This window comes from Notothenia rossii (assembly GCF_949606895.1).
Source record: "Notothenia rossii genome assembly, chromosome: 10".
NCBI lineage: Eukaryota > Metazoa > Chordata > Actinopteri > Perciformes > Nototheniidae > Notothenia > Notothenia rossii.
Window position 1 is genome coordinate 2,335,539 of NC_136908.1, and position 19,168 is coordinate 2,354,706.

The 19,168-nt window shown below is 42.1% G+C and overlaps 1 protein-coding gene across 6 annotated transcripts in view; it reads left to right on the forward strand.

Annotated features, from left to right (window-relative positions):
* thrb (thyroid hormone receptor beta) overlaps positions 1-19,168 on the forward strand; it is a 149,423-nt gene that overhangs the window by 88,225 nt on the left and 42,030 nt on the right. For 4 of the 6 annotated variants that reach the window (XM_079655824.1, XM_079655823.1, XM_079655826.1 and 1 more), the window contains one exon: positions 8,376-8,426. In XM_079655824.1, the coding sequence (XP_079511950.1) occupies positions 8,376-8,426 (51 nt within the window). Of the gene's footprint in view, positions 1-2,283; positions 2,996-8,375; positions 8,427-19,168 lie in introns of those variants that run through there. The other 2 variants (XM_079655825.1, XM_079655828.1) reach the window with 2 other exon arrangements.

Consider the following 19,168-nt stretch of genomic DNA (forward strand, 5'->3'; position numbering starts at 1 on the left):
TGCTGGAGGCACCTGCTGGGTGCACTGTCCTGCAAGATACCGGGCCCTGGCTCGAAACACTGTTGTTGTTGTTGTTGGCAAAACCCATCAGCAATGACGCGGGTTACACGGGGGTGAGCAGGAGAAGTGGGGAGAGGCGGGGCTATTGCATCATCGTTATCAGAAAATTCTCGTATTGGGCGTAGACACGGAGCTGTTTGGCTCCCCGAAGCATTTCCTCCGCAGACCCACCTTGGGACCCGTTATCTGCGTTTCTCTGTCGGCCTCGTGTGGCCGAACCGTCTATGATAGAGAACTGTAGCGGATACGACCGTTACCGTGCTCGTGTGGCTCCAGCCTTAGTTGAATACTCGATTCTGATTGGTCAATTCAGAACACGTGACACGTTGTTAATCCAGAACGGACAGACCGCTGTTAAGGACTTATTGACCATTGTTAAGGAAGCTCACATCTGCAGAAAGAAGTCCAAGCAGTTTGCTTTTCGACTGGGACAAGAAAGCAGCGGAGAAGTAACGGGGCAGAAACCCTCCTTTTTACGCAGCGGTCCAGACATAGACATCAAACCACAAAACATATTCAGTGTACAGTTCCTTTGGCATTAGGACAGGGATATCTAGATACTCTCCAAGGTTTAACATAATGAATTGTGCTACTTTTAAAGCAAGCAACGATGTTTTCAAATCTGTAATCAAAGAGGTCCGCAAAAACGCTATCGAAGCAGTTCCTGCCGTTGCTACGTTAGTTCAAACGGTAACAACGGACTATTTTTCTTAGCGGGTTAAAAAAAATAATAGCCTACTATTTTTTAAATCAATAAAAACATTTTCTAAATCTATAAAAGCATTTCAATTAATATTGGGAGTCATATCGTTACTTTGTTGAGAATGTGGCCGTGTGATAAGCGGGACTATGTGCAGCGAGGCGGTCATTATGGGGAACAGGCGGATCAGGAGCCCGGCGCCAAGCCTGAATCCCTTACTTAAATACATCACGTGCTGACAATGAGTTTCAATATTAAACATCAGATTTAAAGAGGTTTCTTTGCGACTTTCTTGCAGCTTTTTATTTTGCATTTGTCACTCCTTTCCCTCTGTGTAGATAGACGTCTCCAGGTTTAACACTTTTTAAATACGGATCTAAAAACTAGGGTTGGGAGTAACAAACAGGTGATCTTTTATTTCGAAAAATAGCCAGCGTACAACGGACAGTTTCAATCTTAAATATTGATCTGTTTAAAAGGGAATCAAAAGATGGACCACAGATGCAAAACTTTAAAAGCTATATTTTAAACTTTTCAACCAAAAAAGCAAACTAAATGTTTTGGTAGTCTTACATTTGCCAGTGTACATTTAAATGGAGTTTAAATATTCGTTAATATTGATCTTCTTATATTATTTTGTAAACAAACTCTCTGCAGATTATTTTGTCGTAGCGTGTTCTTCTATACTTCACACCTGCTGCTTTTTTTATTCACCAGCATACATTTGAATAAAATCAGAATGGATATTGCACATAGTTGGTATTGCACAGGAGTACCAATACATTTTTGCAAGTTCAAATCGTCTTAAACACTGATCTAATGACCTGGATTTGAACCGTGCAGCTTCACATTAATCAGCATTTCTCCGATCTCTTTTTCCTCGTTAGTTTTTCTCAGTGAATTTATTCAGCTCTGCCGGAGAAGCGCATGAAACGCCTGTTTTAAAAAAGCAGGAGTCGTGTGTGTTCCAGCCACGGGATAATCCCCTGACACTGTAACCCTGTGTAGTTGGAGCACCTGTTGTTCATAGTTGACCTGGAGGAGGTTAACTTCTTCAGGTAAAGCAGAGGAGCCGGGGACAGCGGCCTCAACGCGGCGAGTCAAACGAGGGCCCGGGGGGGAAAAGACAGCCAAAAATTGATCATGACCGTCTTTGAACTCCCTCCTTATTAAAGTAATCAATCAGGGAGGGCATATATGAGGCTGCCGCAGGGTCACCGAGCCCAGGGTGCTTCAATGGAGAAACTGTACGCACCGCGGAGGACAGAGTTGTCTTTACACGATTCAAAATATTTAACAAAGTATTTTTTCATTTACGTCAGGAACACCCGGAGACAAATTACGACTCAGAACGACACACAGGAAGTGAGAAATATTTCTGCGGACGTTTTTTTTTAACTGCGACACATCAATTAGAGCGAGGTTAACGAGAAAAGATGAAAGAGACGAGACAGGTGAGTAGAGGAGAATCTGATGAAATGCCTTTCTAGATCGAGATGGTTTGAAAAGACAAAAGTTACAAGAAGAAAAATGGGAATATAAATTATCAAAGAAAATCTTAAAAATCTTAAATCTATAGTGTAGATAAAAAAACCTTTATCTATACTAATATTAAATACAAATGAATGATTGTAAGTCCCTCTGGATGAATGCACCACTTGAATGTCTATGATGCAGTTCTTGTTAACTTTAATCTGATTGCTTTAATTAGCATTTAAGTTTTAGAAAAAATGACATTAAATCCATCATTCACATAGTTATGATTATTCTTAAAGGCCCAGTGAAGTGTGCACCTGTGCATGATCTGTTATGCTAATACGTATAGTAATGACCAAAATTGTCCATTGGAACCCATATCAAAAAATGTTGGAATAGCAACAAATTTGACGAGTTTTGAATTTTCCGGGGAAATCTGCAGTCGACCTTCGCCTTCGTGGGCGTGGCTTGCGATCTACTGCGTGACGTCACGAGATGGACGCCGCTGCACTGTTTACATTCACCACCGTTCGTTTTTTCTCTTTTTCAAAGTCGAATTTCTCAACGTTTTTGAGCTAGTATTTTCCTGGAAAGTGTGTCGGAGTCGACTGGAAGTGATTTCCAATCGAGAAAACCTGACAATGGAGGCGACAGTGAAGAAAGAGGGATGAAAAACACAGGGGAAACGATGCATTGCCGCTGGCTGTAGTAATGTCAAGTCTGCCGAAGTGGCGATGTTTCTGTTCCCAAAAGATGAAGGTGAGCCTGGCTGGGGTCATTGTTTCGTAGATTCTTTGATTGATCATGATAAATAAAGGCCAGTGGTCGATTCGAGAGAGAGAGAAAGAGAGACTGACAGAGTTACAGGGTTGTTGTTAGCATCTGGTGCTAGCTCGGAGCTAACGGAGATTAGCTGTTTCAACAATAAGGAGAGGGAGAGTGCTCTCCTGTGGGACTGAGAGAGATAACGTCAGCTCAGGGAGGTAAACTGTAGCCTAAGTTATCTCAGTGGGTTTGGTCATCTATGTAAACAAATATTTCCATCTATGTAATATTAGTTGTATAAAATAGGTTAAGAAATCATTCCAATGTTTTTTGATTATTGAAATATATGTTTCATATGAGTGTTGAGAGCTGTATCCGTAAATCTCTTAATGTTGCCCTCAAAGTGCACAGATTGATCACTTTCCTCATCTATCCTGTCCGAAAAGCTGTCCAAATCAATCATTTCTCTCACACTAGTATCACTTTCCGGAGTCTCCGCCATGTTTACAATCGCAACTGGGTACATCTTGTGACGTCACAGCCACTATCGTCTGCAACTTCCGTTAGGCTCAGACGGCAAAATTAATAATTCATTAATTCATTAATTATGAATTATTAAAAATTATTTTAGCCATGAACAGGCACAATGATATGTAAGGAATGAAACTGCCATTTCGTTTTGGTGCAAAAACATGCACTTCACTGGGCCTTTAAATACCTTGTTGTTTAATTAATAATAATACATTTGATTTGGGGGGCGCCTTTCATAGCACCCAAGGACACCTATAGGCAGGGGTGCACATAAGTGGTACGCAGGTACGACGGACGACGGAGTTGGTCTCCGTGTGCACAGACAGGGCTGCTGTTAACGTCGGCCTGTACAGCAGCACTGCGCTAAAACAGCTGATCACAACGTTCACACGCTCTGTGGTCACGAAGCTCTGCACTCCACTACTACTGCTCTGTATAAATGTTAGGTCCAAGAGCAGGGGGGTCAAACTCAATTTCATCACGGGCCACATCAGCATTATGGTTGCACTCAAAGGGCCGGTTGTAACTTTAAGACGTATATAAATATTTAATATATATAAAATAATGTATTATATGACATTATTGCCTCTGCATTGGATTATTATCTGATAGGGTAATAACTTCATAATTAACTACGTCTGAAAGCAGAAGTCTAGGGCAAATCATTGCGAGTCTCTTCAGTAAGAATGTCACAAAATGATTTAAAAAGAAAAGCCAAATTCTGTAAAAACAAAAAAAAAGAAGTGACATTTTGAAAAAACAATCTAATTCTGAGAAAAAGGCAAATTTGAGATGCATTGTGGGACATGTAGTTTATGGGCAATGTGCTTCTGTAAAGTAGCATGTAACCGTATAATAAACATATTATATTCTTTGCAAGCTCTTGTTGGGCCGCATTAAATGAAGTCGCGGGCCAGATTTGGCCCCCGGGCCTTGAGTTTGACACCCCTGTCCTAGAGTAAGGTACGCTGCTCTGTGTGAATGGGTGTGAATGGGAGAATGACATGTAGTATGTAAAGAGCTTTGAGGGGTCTTAAAGACTGGATAAAGCGCTATATAAGTACAGTCCATTCACCATTTACTGTAGTAAAATGTGCACAATGGTATTCATGCTTGAAAATATATTTGTATTCAATTAAATAAAATTGTATTTTAACATTTTACTTTTTATGTAGATATATTTATTTTATGTATTATTATTATTAGACACTTTATAAATCCGTTTTATGTTTGTTTAAATCTCTGTATTTTTATGTATTTAACATTTTTATGGCAAACTCAAATGTATTATGTTGATATTTAATATTATTATTATTGGACATTTTTACTTTTTAATCTTTTTATTGTACGTTATTACTTCTTATATTTATATAAATATTTTTACCTGATTTTATTTATTTGTATTGGACACTTTACTTAATTTTTTGGGGTTCATACAAATACATGTAGTGTAGTAATTGATTGCACATTCAAGCTCAAATTCCTTGTGTTTATAATAACATTTTGATTATATTTATATTATTATTACATTTTATTTTTATTATTTTTGGATCTTTTTATTGCACATTCTTACCTTAACCAATATACATATTTATTATAATTGGACACTTTACTTAAGTTTTCGTATGTTTATATTTATTTTATTTATTTTATTTAACCTTTTTATTGCACATTCTGACTCAAACTCCTTATGTTTATACGCTTTAATCCTCGTTCATTCTAATTTAGATCAACTGTCTCAAAACCCAACTTCCTCGTGTGAAAACCGAGTGTCCTGTTTCTGATTAAAGTATGAGAGTCCCACATTTTACGGAGCGATCAACAAAAGTGCCGGGCGTTGGCGCTCAGACAGCAGACTGTTAGAGAATCGACGGGAACTAAACTCTGATTAACGGTTTGCTCTGCGTCGGGACTCTAAACGAGATTAGCCCACGAAAAGGACTTGACCTGAACCAAAAGTTAAACTGGTAGACACACAGCTCACATGAACACACACACACACACACACACACACACACACACACACACACACACACACACACACACACACACACACACACACACACACAGTTCACATGAACACAGTGATGATCTGATGCTTCATTCCTTGAACCGTCTGTATTCCAGCCTCTGGTTGATGTGTTTGTTACGGAGGCTAACGGGTGCTAATGTGCTACAACAACAAAAAACTCTTCCATCAGGAGAAACTGCAGCTTCAGAAAGGAAGCAGATATAAAAACCCAAAGGTTCCACATGAAGAAACATCTCCAGCAACTTGACAACACATGCAGCGTTTAGAGAACATTCAGCAACTTGAGGAGACATGCGCAGCGTCTACTAAAAGCTGCAGAAACCAAACGCTGTAAATACAAAACGCTGAAGAAGCTCAAAACACAACGGAGACCGGGAGACACTAAAGAGTGACGCACACAGCTGGGAGAGCAGGGGACACTAAAGAGTGACGCACACAGCTGGGAGACCAGGGGACATTAAAGAGTGACGCACACAACTGGGAGACCAGGAGACACTAAAGAGTGACGCACACAGCTGGGAGACCAGGGGACACTAAAGAGTGACGAACACAGCTGGGAGAGCAGGGGACACTAAAGAGTGACGCACACAGCTGGGAGACCAGGAGACACTAAAGAGTGACGCACACAGCTGGAAGACCAGGGGACACTAAAGAGTAACGCACACAGCTGGAAGACCAGGGGACACTAAAGAGTAACGCACACAGCTGGAAGACCAGGGGACACTAAAGAGTGACTCACACAGCTGGGAGACCAGGGGACACTAAAGAGTGACGCACACAGATGGGAGATCAGGGGACACTAAAGAGTGACGCACACAGCTGGGAGATCAGGGGACACTAAAGAGTGACGCACACAGCTGGGAGACCAGGGGACAGGGGACACTAAAAAGTGATGCACACAGATGGGAGATCAGGGGACACTAAAGAGTGATGCACACAGCTGGGACGGAGCGCTTGGTGACGTTAAGGATCATAAAGCTGAACAACTGTCTCTGTTGGAAACTTACCTAAAATGTTTGATGGTCTTATTTTAACAATGTGGTCACATGACTCCTTCTGATGTTACTGCAGCTATTTTACCCCTGGTTATTGGTCAAGTTGATGACGGGCCCAAAAAATTGTTGCAGACAGAAAAAAATTGAAGTTCACAAAAAATGTGTTGAAAATAAAATAAAAGTTGACAATAAATAAGTTGACCAAAATAAAAGTTAACAAAAATCAAAGCTGAACAAAAAAAAAGTTGACTATTAATAAGATTACCAAAATAAAAGTTAACAAAAAAGGTGACCCAAAAAAAAGCAAAATAGAAGTTGACTAAAGAAAAATGTGGAAAAACCTTGATGTTGACTAAAAAGAAGTTGCAATAAACAAAAAAATGACAAACATTTTTGAAAAAAAGGGAAATTATGAAAAAAGAAATGAAAAAAAAAGGCAAGTTTACAAAGGAAAATGTTACCAAAATCAAAGTTCACAAAAAACAGTTGACCCAAAAAACCAAATTGACCAAAAAAAAGGTACAAATCGAAGTTGACTAAAAATATGTTGAAAAAAAAAAAAGTTGACGAAAAAAAAAAGTTGACCAAACTAAAAGTTAAAAAATCGTTGTCGATAAAAAGAAAAAAATTATCAAAAAATTAAATTGGAATGGAAATGGTCTTAAAAAAAAGACTAGATAAGTTGACCCAAAAAAGGTTAACCAAATAAAAGTTGACCCAAAAAAAAGTTCAAAAAAATTGGAGTTGACTAAAAAAAAGTTGACTATTAATAAGATGACCAAAATAAAAGTTAAGAAATTGTTGGCGTTAGAAAAAGAAATAAATAACAAAAAAAGGTGGCCCAAAAAAAAGTTTACTGAAGAAAAATGTGGAAACAAATTGAAGTTGACTACAAAAACAAGTTGCAATAAACCAAAAAATTGACTATCAATAAGTTGACAATAAAAAAAAAAAAAAAGATGACCGAAATAAAAGATGAGAAAAAAAAACGATTGACCAGTTGACCCAAAAAACCAAATTGACCAAAAAAAAGAAGTTGACAAAAATATGTTGAAAAAAGAAAAGTTGACCAAAATAAAAATTAAGAAATCGTTGTCGATAAAAAAAAAAGAATAACAAAAAAAGGTGACCCAAAAAAAAGTTGGACAAAATAGAAGTTGACTCAAGAAAAATGTGGAAACAAATCGAAGATCACTAAAAAAAGAAGTTGCAATAAACAAAAAAATTGACAAAAAACTAAAAATTGACTATAAATAAGTTGACCATTAAAAATAAAAGATCAGAAAAAAAGGAAAATTATGAAAAAAGAAATTGTTGGCGAAAACAAAAAGGAAAGTTGACAAAGAAAACGTTACCAAAATCAAAGTTGACAAAAACAGATGACCCAAAAAAACAAATTGACCAAAAAAAAAAAAAGAATAAAAAAAAAAGGTGACCCAAAAAAGAGTTGAGCAAAAAACAACTAAATAAACAAAAAATCACAAAAAACGAAAAATTGACTATAAAAAAGTTGACCGAAATAAAAGTTGAGAAAAAAAGGGAAATTATGAAAAAATAAAATGAAACAAAAACGAAAGTTGACAAAAGTTGACAAAAAGCAGCGGTGTTGTCGAGCTGCTGACGATGTTTGTTCTTGAGTTTTGGAACATTAGTGTTTTTATACCTGCATCCTTTCTGAAGCTGCTTCTCCTGGTGAAGAGTTTCTGCTCGTTCTCACCCGTTTGCCTCCACAGTTTGTGGTGTGAAAAGCAGAGGAGGCTGTTCTCTGAAAACACAGAGCTTCTTCTTTAAAAAGTTCCTCTCCCATCTATTTTAGAGCCAGCAGAAAATTGCTCCCCCGGCTGGAAAGATGAGGCCATTCAGAATGGTAATATCATCCTCCTCTCCGCTGCTTTTCCTATAAACGCTTTAACCTCCTGCTTATGATGTGGGGAAAAACATGAATTACTGCATTAACTCTGTTTAGGTCTGATAACTCAGGAAAGTATTCATTTAGAGAAATGTGTTAGAAAGTTGTTGGTTTGTGAGATTTTAACACAAATGTTACTAACAAATATTCTACGAGTCACTGCGGACATCTCTTTCTCTCTGCTTTCCTGACTCTGACTCACCACTGTGAAATGTTAAGTGCATGATGGTGGTGCATTCAGGGACCCTTCACTCCTGTTATTACATTATGAATGGCATCACGTGCTGACAATGAAGCCTAGGATAAAACATCAGATTTAAATAGGTTTCTCTGAGAGTTCATTGCAGCTTTTTCTTTTGCATTTGCCGCTGTTTTCCCTCTCTGTGTAAATAGATGTCTGCAGGTTTAACACTTTTTAAATACGGATCTAAAACACTGGTATTAGGAGTTACAAAGGGGTGATCTTATGTCTGTAAGATCGATACCAAGTTTCAAAAGCTCACAACATTTTGGTGGTCTTTAAATTTGCCAGTGTACATTTAAATGGAGTTTAAATCCTCATTAATATTAATCTACTTATATCATTATGTATATTTGTAAGCTGAATACAAACTCTGCATTTTATTTTTGACAAATAGCATTGCACCTATCCGAACTTTAAAAACATGCAGTGGAACCAAGATGCTCAGTTTCCGTTCTTTTTGCAGACTTCCGAGCAAGAGTAGCTGCGCACATAAAAGCTTTCGTCCCTAAGTCAGACCTCGCACTTGGCACATGTTACAAAACTACATCATGTGATCTCAGGCAATAGCTACCTGCAACTCTCTGTGTGATCAGAGAGCAGATGTAAGGAGGTAGTTTACCCAACATGGCTTTGTAGATGAACGAGTACCAGTGACTGAGCCTCCGAACAGTAAGTGAAGGCCAACCTGCCCTGGCAGTGATGAGTAAGTGATTTACAGTTAGTAACAAAGCTTTTTTCATTTACCAGCGTACATTTGAATTTAATCAGAATCAGAATATCTTTATCCGTCCCACAGAGGGGACATTTGCATTTGTTGCAGCAAGAAGGAAGAACCAAAGAAAGCTTAATGTTAATTAAGAAGCATGGATACGAAATGTTAAAGATAAATAAATTACACAATTGACTAAATACATATCCTGTAACAATTCTGAGATATATAGCAGCCAGGTATGTATTGCACAGCTATTAAAGGCATATATATATATATTAGGGATGGGAATTTGAAAGCAAATGTATATTCGAATATGCAACCCCCAAAAAAAACGGTGAACCGATTAACCGAAATGTACATATAAAAAAAAAAAAAAAAAATGTGGGAAAAGATTTTCCAAAAAAAAAAGAAATAAAAATAATTTGGAAAAATAAATAGATACATGTTCAAAAAGGAATATAAACCAAGTCGAATGTGTCAAATGTATTGAACTGGTGATCACAGTTTGAATAGTTGACAGCTATAGGCGTACAGCTTTCATGCTAAAAACATAACTTGGTTTTTAAATGAAAGAGGGATCATACACGAACAACATAACGGGTTAGGGTAACGTAACCCGTGACAACAGAGATCAATAACCTGTAACAGGGCCTATGCACAGAATGTAGCTATTCAATACTCTTTCTAGTTTAAGAATATGAGCATGTCTACTCAGGGGAGAGGCGATTCACAATCAGGCCAGCTGTAGAGAAGACCCTCTCAGCTGGAATGTGGGCATACGATGAGGTTTGAGTCTGCGTGATCTGCGTGTAGGGAGGGGCAGCAGCCATAGCATTGGCTAGAACTAGCTAGATCTGATGGATTTGGACAGAAACGAGAGTGAAGTATAACCGGACGAGAGAGAGAGAGATCAGCACCCGCAGCTCTGCCCGCTGTGAGGGACCGGTGAGCGGAGCAACACACACCTTTAGACCTGACACACTTAGCTATGGCACTGTCGTATACATTAAATTATTCCATTTGATAATATGTAATCAACTTACCCCTAGTTTCCACCGGATCCGTCTGCGTCGCGTTACGGCTGCGCCGCGGTTTTGGTCCGACCTCCTCTAGCGTCATAACCCACCGGGCGCGTTCCAGAAGCGTTTGAGAAGCGGAGCGTCGTGCATGCAGGCATATATGTATATATATATTTATATATATATACAATGGGGCAAAAAAGTATTTAGTCAGCCACCAATTGTGCAAGTTCTCCCACTTAAAAAGATGAGAGAGGCTTGTAATTTTCATCCTAGGTATACCTCAACTATGAGAGACAGAATGAGAAAAAGAAATCCAGAAAATCACATTGTCTGATTTTTAAATAATTTATTTGCAAATTATGCTGGAAAATAAGTATTTGGTCACCTACAGACAAACAAGATGTCTGGTTCTCACAGACCTGTAACTTCTTCTTTAAGAGCCTCCTCTGTCCTCCACTTGTTAACTGTATTAATGTCACCTGTTTGAACTCGTTATCAGAATAAAATACACCTGTCCACAACCTCAAACAGTCACACTCCAAACTCCACTATGACCAAGACCAAAGAGCTGTCAAAGGACACCAGAAACTAAATGGTAGACCTGCACCAGGCTGGGAAGACTGAATCTGCAATAGGTAAGCAGCTTGGTGTGAAGAAATCAACTGTGGGAGCAATTATTAGAAAATGGAAGACAGACAAGACCCCTGATAATCTCCCTCGATCTGGGGCTCCACGCAAGATCTCACCCCGTGGGGTCAAGATGAGAAACAAGAACGGTGAGCAAAAATCCCAGAACCACACGGGGGGACCTAGTCAATGACCTGCAGAGAGCTGGGACCAAAGTAACAAAGGCTACCATCAGTAACACACTACGCCGCCAGGGACTCAAATCCTGCAGTGCCAGACGTGTCCCCCTGCTTAAGCCAGTGCATGTCCAGGCCCGTCTGAAGTTTGCTAGAGAGCATTTAGATGATCCAGAAGAGGATTGGGAGAATGTCATATGGTCAGATGAAACCAAAATAGAACTTTTTTGGTAAAAACTCAACTAGACGTGTTTGGAGGAGAAAGAATGCTGAGTTGCATCCAAAGAACACCTACTGTGAAACATGGGGGTGGAAACATCATGCTTTGGGGCTGTTGTTCTGCAAAGGGACCAGGACCACTGATCCGTGTAAAGGAAAGAATGAATGGGGCCATGTCTCGTGAGATTTTGAGTGACAACCTCCTTCCATCAGCAAGGGCATTGAAGATGAAACGTGGCTGGGTCTTTCAGCATGACAATGATCCCAAACACACCGCCCGGGCAACGAAGGAGTGGCTTCGTAAGAAGCATTTCAAGGTCCTGGAGTGGCCGAGCCAGTCTCCAGATCTCAACCCCATAGAAAATCTTTGGAGGGAGTTGAAAGTCTGTGTTGCCTAGCGACAGCCCCAAAACATCACTGCTCTAGAGGAGATCTGCATGGAGGAATGGGCCAAAATACCAGCAACAGTGAAAACCTTGTGAAGACTTACAGAAAGCGTTTGACCTCTGTCATTGCCAACAAAGGGTATATAACAAAGTATTAAGATGAACTTTTGTTATTGACCAAATACTTATTTGAAACCATCATTTACAAATAAATTCTTTAAAAATCAGACAATGTGATTTTTTTTTCTCATTCTGTCTCTCATAGTTGAGGTATACCTAGGATGAAAATTACAGGCCTCTCATCTTTTTAAGTGGGAGAACTTGCACAATTGGTGGCTGACTAAATACTTTGTGTAGATCTTGATATAGGAAATAAGATCTTACTTTATTGTGAAATGCAAGTTTACTGAAAAGTTTTTTAATGACTTTCACAAGATGTTAAACGACTGAATGGCTCTGTACTGTACCTAAAAGTATTAATGAACCTTAAAACATTAATATGTAGTTGTTACCTTCCACTCCACAAACTCCAGCGATTAAAAACCAGGCCTTGTCCTTTCTGATGTTGTCCTTGTAAAAAGCATCGGTTACATCGTATAAAATAGTGTGTTTTTCCACTTCCATAATGAAAACCTCGTCGTCCATTGTGCGTGTCGTAGTGAAGGTGTTGTGATGAAGGAGGGGGGTCTGCAAAATTAGCAGAGGTGGTGACTCGAGTCACCTGACTTGACTCGAGTCCCATATTTTTTGACTTGAGACTTGCTTGACTAACATTGATAAAAGACTTGACTTGACTTTGACTTGGTATTCATGACTTGAGACTTGACTTAAGCTTGAGACAGATGACTTGAAAGGACTTGACTTTTTAAAATTAAATATTTGCGTTTGTTTTTGTAGTGGGATATTACGTTTAGTTTTTTCGAAAAAGGTGATTATAGCGCCAATGCGCGCAAACCTGGCAACCCACTAGAAGGCAGGAGTCTCAGTTAACATGGCAGCGGCTAGCGTTACTCCACAAATAGTTAAGTTTGGATTCCAGGATTATTATGTCGATGACGGTAATAAGAAGAGAACAGCGGTATGCAGGGTCTGCAGCATAAAGATCAGTGACAGGACCACCACAACATCCCACAGAGAAAGGTACGTGACTGTGTTGTGTTAGCTAGGAAGCTAACGTTAAGTTTAAGCTACTGACGAGAGAGAGAGAGAGAGAGAGAGAGAGAGAGAGAGAGAGAGAGAGAGAGAGAGAGAGAGAGAGAGAGAGAGAGAGAGAGAGAGAGAGAGAGAGAGAGAGAGAGAGAGAGAGAGAGAGAGAGAGAGAGAGAGAGAGAGAGAGAGAGAGAGAGAGAGAGAGAGAGAGAGAGAGAGAGAGAGAGAGAGAGAGAGAGAGAGATGGCCGGCCTCAAATTCTCCCACATTTTTTGTTAAGCCAAAGTAACCGTAGTCCGCTTTCGGTCTTGCTTTAACCATCCGCTTGAAAATCGAAACTGCATCGGTATCCAACGATTCCGCAACTTTATTCCCCCTGCTGAGGAAAATGGCCATTTTAGCCCCAACAAAAAATTCAATTTTGCACTTTTGCTTCTGACTGTACCTACAACCCAAAATGAACATTGTCTTAGAAAAAACCACATGAAACAAAATCAACATCTGAGTGAGTAACTGAAAAAGACAAAGGAGTCGACTACATTCTGTAAAACAATGAAAAATGGTTTCCCTCCGTTCACAGAAAGGACAGGCGTCAGACACCGTAGGGTTGATCACTGAAACAAACGCATTTACAGCTACCGCAGCGTGGAGAGCCCTCCACTGGAGGTCCCCACCCCTCTTAGTCAGCGGAGGCTTGTAGAGCGCTCTCCACTCAGGCCTCTGAGCCTCAGTCAGGCCCAGGTGGGCTCTCCACCGGGTGTCCACTCGCTCCTGGAGTCTGCTCTGATTCAGCACCTTTGTCACCAAATAATAAAATGTTTTGTTGGACATGGTGCTAAACTTCAAATCAGTAACATTGTCCAACTTTAACAAAATACCCTCACAACTGAGGTCAGGAAAACATTGCATCTCTGGAAAAGACTCATTGTCATTTGGAGACTTCAGTCCGTTACAGTGAGCAGCGATCAGCGCCAGCTCTGATTGGCTGAGCTGCTGTTTCCAGCTCTGCAGCAGGAGGCTGACCACCCGGACTGACCTGAGGCTCAGACGTGAGGCCAGGCCTGCAGCGTGGTCCAGACGGAGGCCACACACCTCCACCACCTGGCCCAGCGTGAGGATCCTCTCCTCACAGAGTCTCTGTTGTAGAGAGGGCCCTACTCCACACACAAACCGAGATCCAGGGACCACCGGCTCTCTGAGGAGCCAGAACAGTGAGCCACAGCACTCTGGTCTCTCTGTTTTGAGTAGTCCCCACACCTTGAAGAGACCTCCATTGAAACCCGAGAGATTGTTCAGGCGTAATCCTTTTAGGTCCATTAGGAACAGCGACTCAGCCAGCCCCAGCCCACCACAGCGTTCCAATAAGGCCCGAGCTACGGGTCTCCAGACCAGGTCAGCAGGTCCAGTCAGGAAGCTCTGGACGAACCGGAGCCTGAAAGCAGCCCCTCTGCTTGCCAGGTGAACCAGGCCATGTCCCCCCTCCTCCTTTGGCAGGAACAGGACGCTCTGAGGGACCCAGTGCATGCGGTCCCAGAAGAAGTCCACCATGAGAGCCTGCACAGCAGGTTTACGGGTGGGTCGGTGCATGCCAGCCGGTGAGCCAGCATGGAGGAAACAAGGTTGTTTAAAATAAGGATACGCCCTTTAAAAGAAAGTTTGGGAAGGATCCACTTCTTTAACCGGCCTTCCACTTTCTCTATCAGCCCGTCCCAGTTCTTCAAACAAAACGTGTCATCACCAAGATAAACACCCAGGTACTTTACCCCTGCCCTTTTCCAACCAAGGCCCCCAGGTAACAACAAGCTGTCAATACCGCCCTCTCCTCCTGCTAAGGCCTCACTTCTCCCCCAGTTGACTCGAGCAGATGAGATTTTGCAAAAATTGCTCACAGTTCCAGTTAAAACATTGATATCATCTTTTAACAAAGCCCATTATGTCATCCTGTGGGACTCCTCTCTGAGCTTCAAAAGGAGCACACAAACTACCGTTTATCTTCAGTACTCTCTCGATGTCCCTGTACAAGACCTGGATCTTGGCTCTGAGACCAGAGCTGAACCCAAAAGCTTCCAGCGTCTGCCACAAGCACTGGTGTTCAACTCGGTCAAAAGCCTTTTCCTGGTCTAGAGAAATCAGACCAAGCTCACAGCCCAATGAGAGAGGTCCAAAACATCTGGAATCAGAGTCACGTTGTCAGTTATCAACCTGCCGGGTACACAGTGTGTCTGGTCTACGTGAACGACATGCTCCATCACTTTCCTCAGCCTCGTCGCTAACACTTTGGAAAGCAGCTTGTCGTCGGTACAGAGTAGAGACACAGGAAGCCAGTTCTTCATCTCCTGCAGGTCTCCTTCCTTAGGGAGGAGAGTGAGCACAGCTCTCCTGCAGGTCTCCTTTCTTAGGGAGGAGAGTGAGCACAGCTCTCCTGCAGGTCTCCTTTCTTAGGGAGGAGAGTGAGCACAGCTCTCCTGCAACTCAGAGGCAACCTCCCGTTTGTAAGACTGTCTCTGAGCACACTCAGCAGGTCGTCACCTATAACCGGCCAGAGAGCCTTATAGAAGTCTGCAGGCAGGCCGTCTATGCCAGGAGCCTTCCCACTCTGCATGCTCTGCAGGGCCTCCTGCAGCTCCTGGGCAGAGAGCTCCGCCTCCAGCTTAGCATGGTCCTCCTCAGGGACGTTAGGAAGGCCCTCATAGAACGACTGCGCCACCTCTGGCTCGGCCTGGAACTCTGTTCTGGAGAGCTCTTTGTAGAACTCCACAGCACACTGACGAAGCTGCCCAGCATTGGATCGCAGGGAGTGCATCAGCCTCCTCTGACCATTCTTACGCTCTAGACCAAAGAACAAGTGAGAGGGAGCATCCATCTTCACGATGTTCTGAAACCGGGATCGGAGCAGAGCACCCTGAGCAGAAAACCCCAGCAGGTCAGACAGAGCTGAGTTTTTACTTTTGAAACCTTCAACATGTTCTCGCTCTCCTGTGGAGTCTGCCAATCCCTGCAGCTCCACCTCTTCTAGTCTGCCAATCCCTGCAGCTCCACCACTTCTCTCTCCAGAGCTCTCAGAGATCTAGCCATGTCCTTTGTGACATTGAAAGTGTACTGTAGGCAAAGCTGCTTGATCTTCACTTTACCTACATCCCACCACTGCTGAAGAGAATTGTACTCACTCTTAGATAAACGGTAGTTTTCCCCAAATAATTAAAAAACATTTTTGAAATGGTTGTCGGCCAACAGAGAAGCATTAAAGTGCCAATACGCACTATTACACTTAACATGATTAATAAAAAGTGAGACTTGTACGAGGGAATGGTCAGAGATTCCCACTGGACTGATGGAGCAGCTTCTGCTAACATTAATGTGATGATTAAAAACATAGACACGATCCAGCCTAGCCAGAGACAACAGGTTATCCCTAGAGTGCCCCCACGTGTCCTGCCGCTGGCCCGGGTGGAAGTGCCTCCAAACATCACACAGCTCAAAGCTTTCTGTTCATCTTATTAAGGCACTCCTCGAGGCAGCATGCGGTTCCTGGTGGTTCCTATCCAGCACAGGGTCCTCTGTGCAGTTGAAGTCCCCCCCCAGGAACAGATACTCCTCACTATCACAGGTGCTAAGAGTGTGTTTCAGTTTCTCAAAAAACAAAAGCCTCTCTGCGCCCACACTGGGAGCAGAAATATTTATAAAACATATTTTAACTTTTTCAAATTCAGCATTTATTTTGAGCAAGTGTCCTGGGATGACCTCATCGACCGTACAGGAGAAGGGTGTAAAGCCCCTCGCAAAGAGAGTGGCAACCCCTCCACTATTGCTGCGCTTATGGCTGAAGAAGCCCTCCCCCCCCCCCCCCCCATTCCCTCCTCCAGTCACTCTCGTTCTCAGCAGTGCTTTGAGTTTCCTGGAGAAACGTCACATTTAAACTCTTGTTGAATAAAGTAAATAAAAGTGCTCTCTTAGCATCCCCTCGAGCACCGCTAATGTTTAAAGAGCCCATCTTTATGTCACTCATTGTGAAATTATAGTTGCATCCTAACAAAATCAAAAACCTGGCTGAAGAAAAATAAAAAATAAAACCAAGATGTACTTATTCATCTTTCTTTGCAGTTTCCTCTCTAACCCTCTGAAGTATCTTCTTTAACCGAGCCTTCTCTGGGCCGCTGAAGAAAGGTTCCCCTAAGGCTTCTTTGCACCACCCTGGCAGAATTGTGAAAAATCTGCAAATCAGTAAAAAAATCATCTAATTTCGGGCGCGGACCCCAGCACCGGCGGCCCGGCCGTGGACAAAAGGACCTGCAGCGGCTCCGCAGCGGGCACGGACCCCAGCACCGGCGGCCGGGCCGTGGACAAGGCAACCGGTAGCGCCTCCGCCGCGGGCACCGTCGGGCCGGCTGCGAGCGCGGACACCACGGGCGCGTCAACCTCTCCGGGCACGCGCGGATCAGGTGTCCTGCCGCTCCACAACCATAACATCTCAAAATGTCAGACGTAACATGGACAGTATACACAAAATCATCCATTTTAAACTTGAGGGGTAGCACGGGTAACAGCATCCCTTTAATCACTAGCCCGCTCTCCACCAGCTGGTTAGCTTTCTCCGTGCAGTCTAAAAAAATAACCACTGCACTGTTCATGCGGGAGACAGATTTAACTCTGCCGTATCCCACCACAGCCCCCACAGCCAGACCACACTCCTCCACCGACACACCGACAGGTGGAGAGAGCTTGATGGCGTGTTGGCGAGTCAGCTTCTCTAACCCAGCGCAGCCGCCACCGAACGCCATGCCGGGCGGCGTGACTGCAGCCGCTAGCTAGACAAACAATTAGGCAAACAATTCACCAGTGCAACCAAACAACACCACCAACAAAACCCAAAGTCGGTGAAGTGATGCACAAAGACATCAACTATCACCCAGAGAAAAGTGAATTGTTAACAATGGTTTGAAAAGTTGCAAACTTTAAACAAACGCTCTCCGCTACGCTCACCGGTCCACTCATAAAGAGAGAGAGAGCGTGACCTCGTGTGTTATTATCAGAAGTTACTGTAAACTTTTGAATAATGTAGTTCATCTACTTTTAGTAGTTTGTTTAAATGTTGTAATTATGTTGTTTTTGTTTGTAGAAGTGAATTATTCCTTGATTTATTGTAAAATGAATCTGAACTTTTGCAATTTCTAAATTAACCCATTAAGTGAGTTTTAATGATAAATGATATCTATGTAGGAGCTGACGCTGTTGGCGGTTCTAGTGTTAACATACATTTAAATTAAATATGTGTAATGGCAATATATGATTTTCTTACCTGGAATTCTGCCTTTTTGAACAGACTTTTTGAGTCAGGCTATATTGTCTGCAGTTCTGGGGTTAATATGAATCTTATATGATCGTCATCGGTCTAAATTAGATTTCAAATGATTAGCAGTGTATGTAATCAAGATCATAGTGTGGGGTGAATCCATTTTCATAACCACTGTCTTTTAACTGATTTAAATGCTGAAAGTGGGCTTATTCATCAGAATGTCCTATGACTTGACTTGACTTGCTTGACTCTCACCACAGTGACTTAGGACTTGCTTGATACTTGTAGGTCAAGACTTGCTCATGACTTGCACATGTAGGACTTACTCCCACCTCTGAAAATTAGTCTATGTGGGGGATGTATATGTGGGGTATATGTGTGTGTATATGTGGGGGGTCTGGGCCTGGCCCGGATGCTCTGACCGTTCCACTTCCTGCCTGCCCGACATTACCTTACGGCTGCGTCGCGTCAAAAATAGGATTCATCCTAATTTTCGAGAAGCCCTGCGCCGAGACGCTTCTGGGACGCTTCTGAGCCGTAACGCGTGGAATAGCACCCATTGACTAGAGTGGCCGCGATCTTTGCGAGTGCAGCCATAACGCGACTCAGACGGACCCGGTGGAAATTAGGGGTTAGGCACCCCTCCCAAAAACAAGAAAAAAAGAATACAAATATTCATAACTCATATTCGAATACCTCAATAATTTCGACTATTCGATTAATCGTTCCCATCCCTCGGGCAGGCAGGAAGTGGAACGGTGCACATATTGCACATAATTGGTATTGCACAGGAGTACCAATTCAATGTGTGTGAATGTGAGTTTTTGCACGTTAAAATCCTCTTAAATACCGATCTTTTTCACCTGGATTTT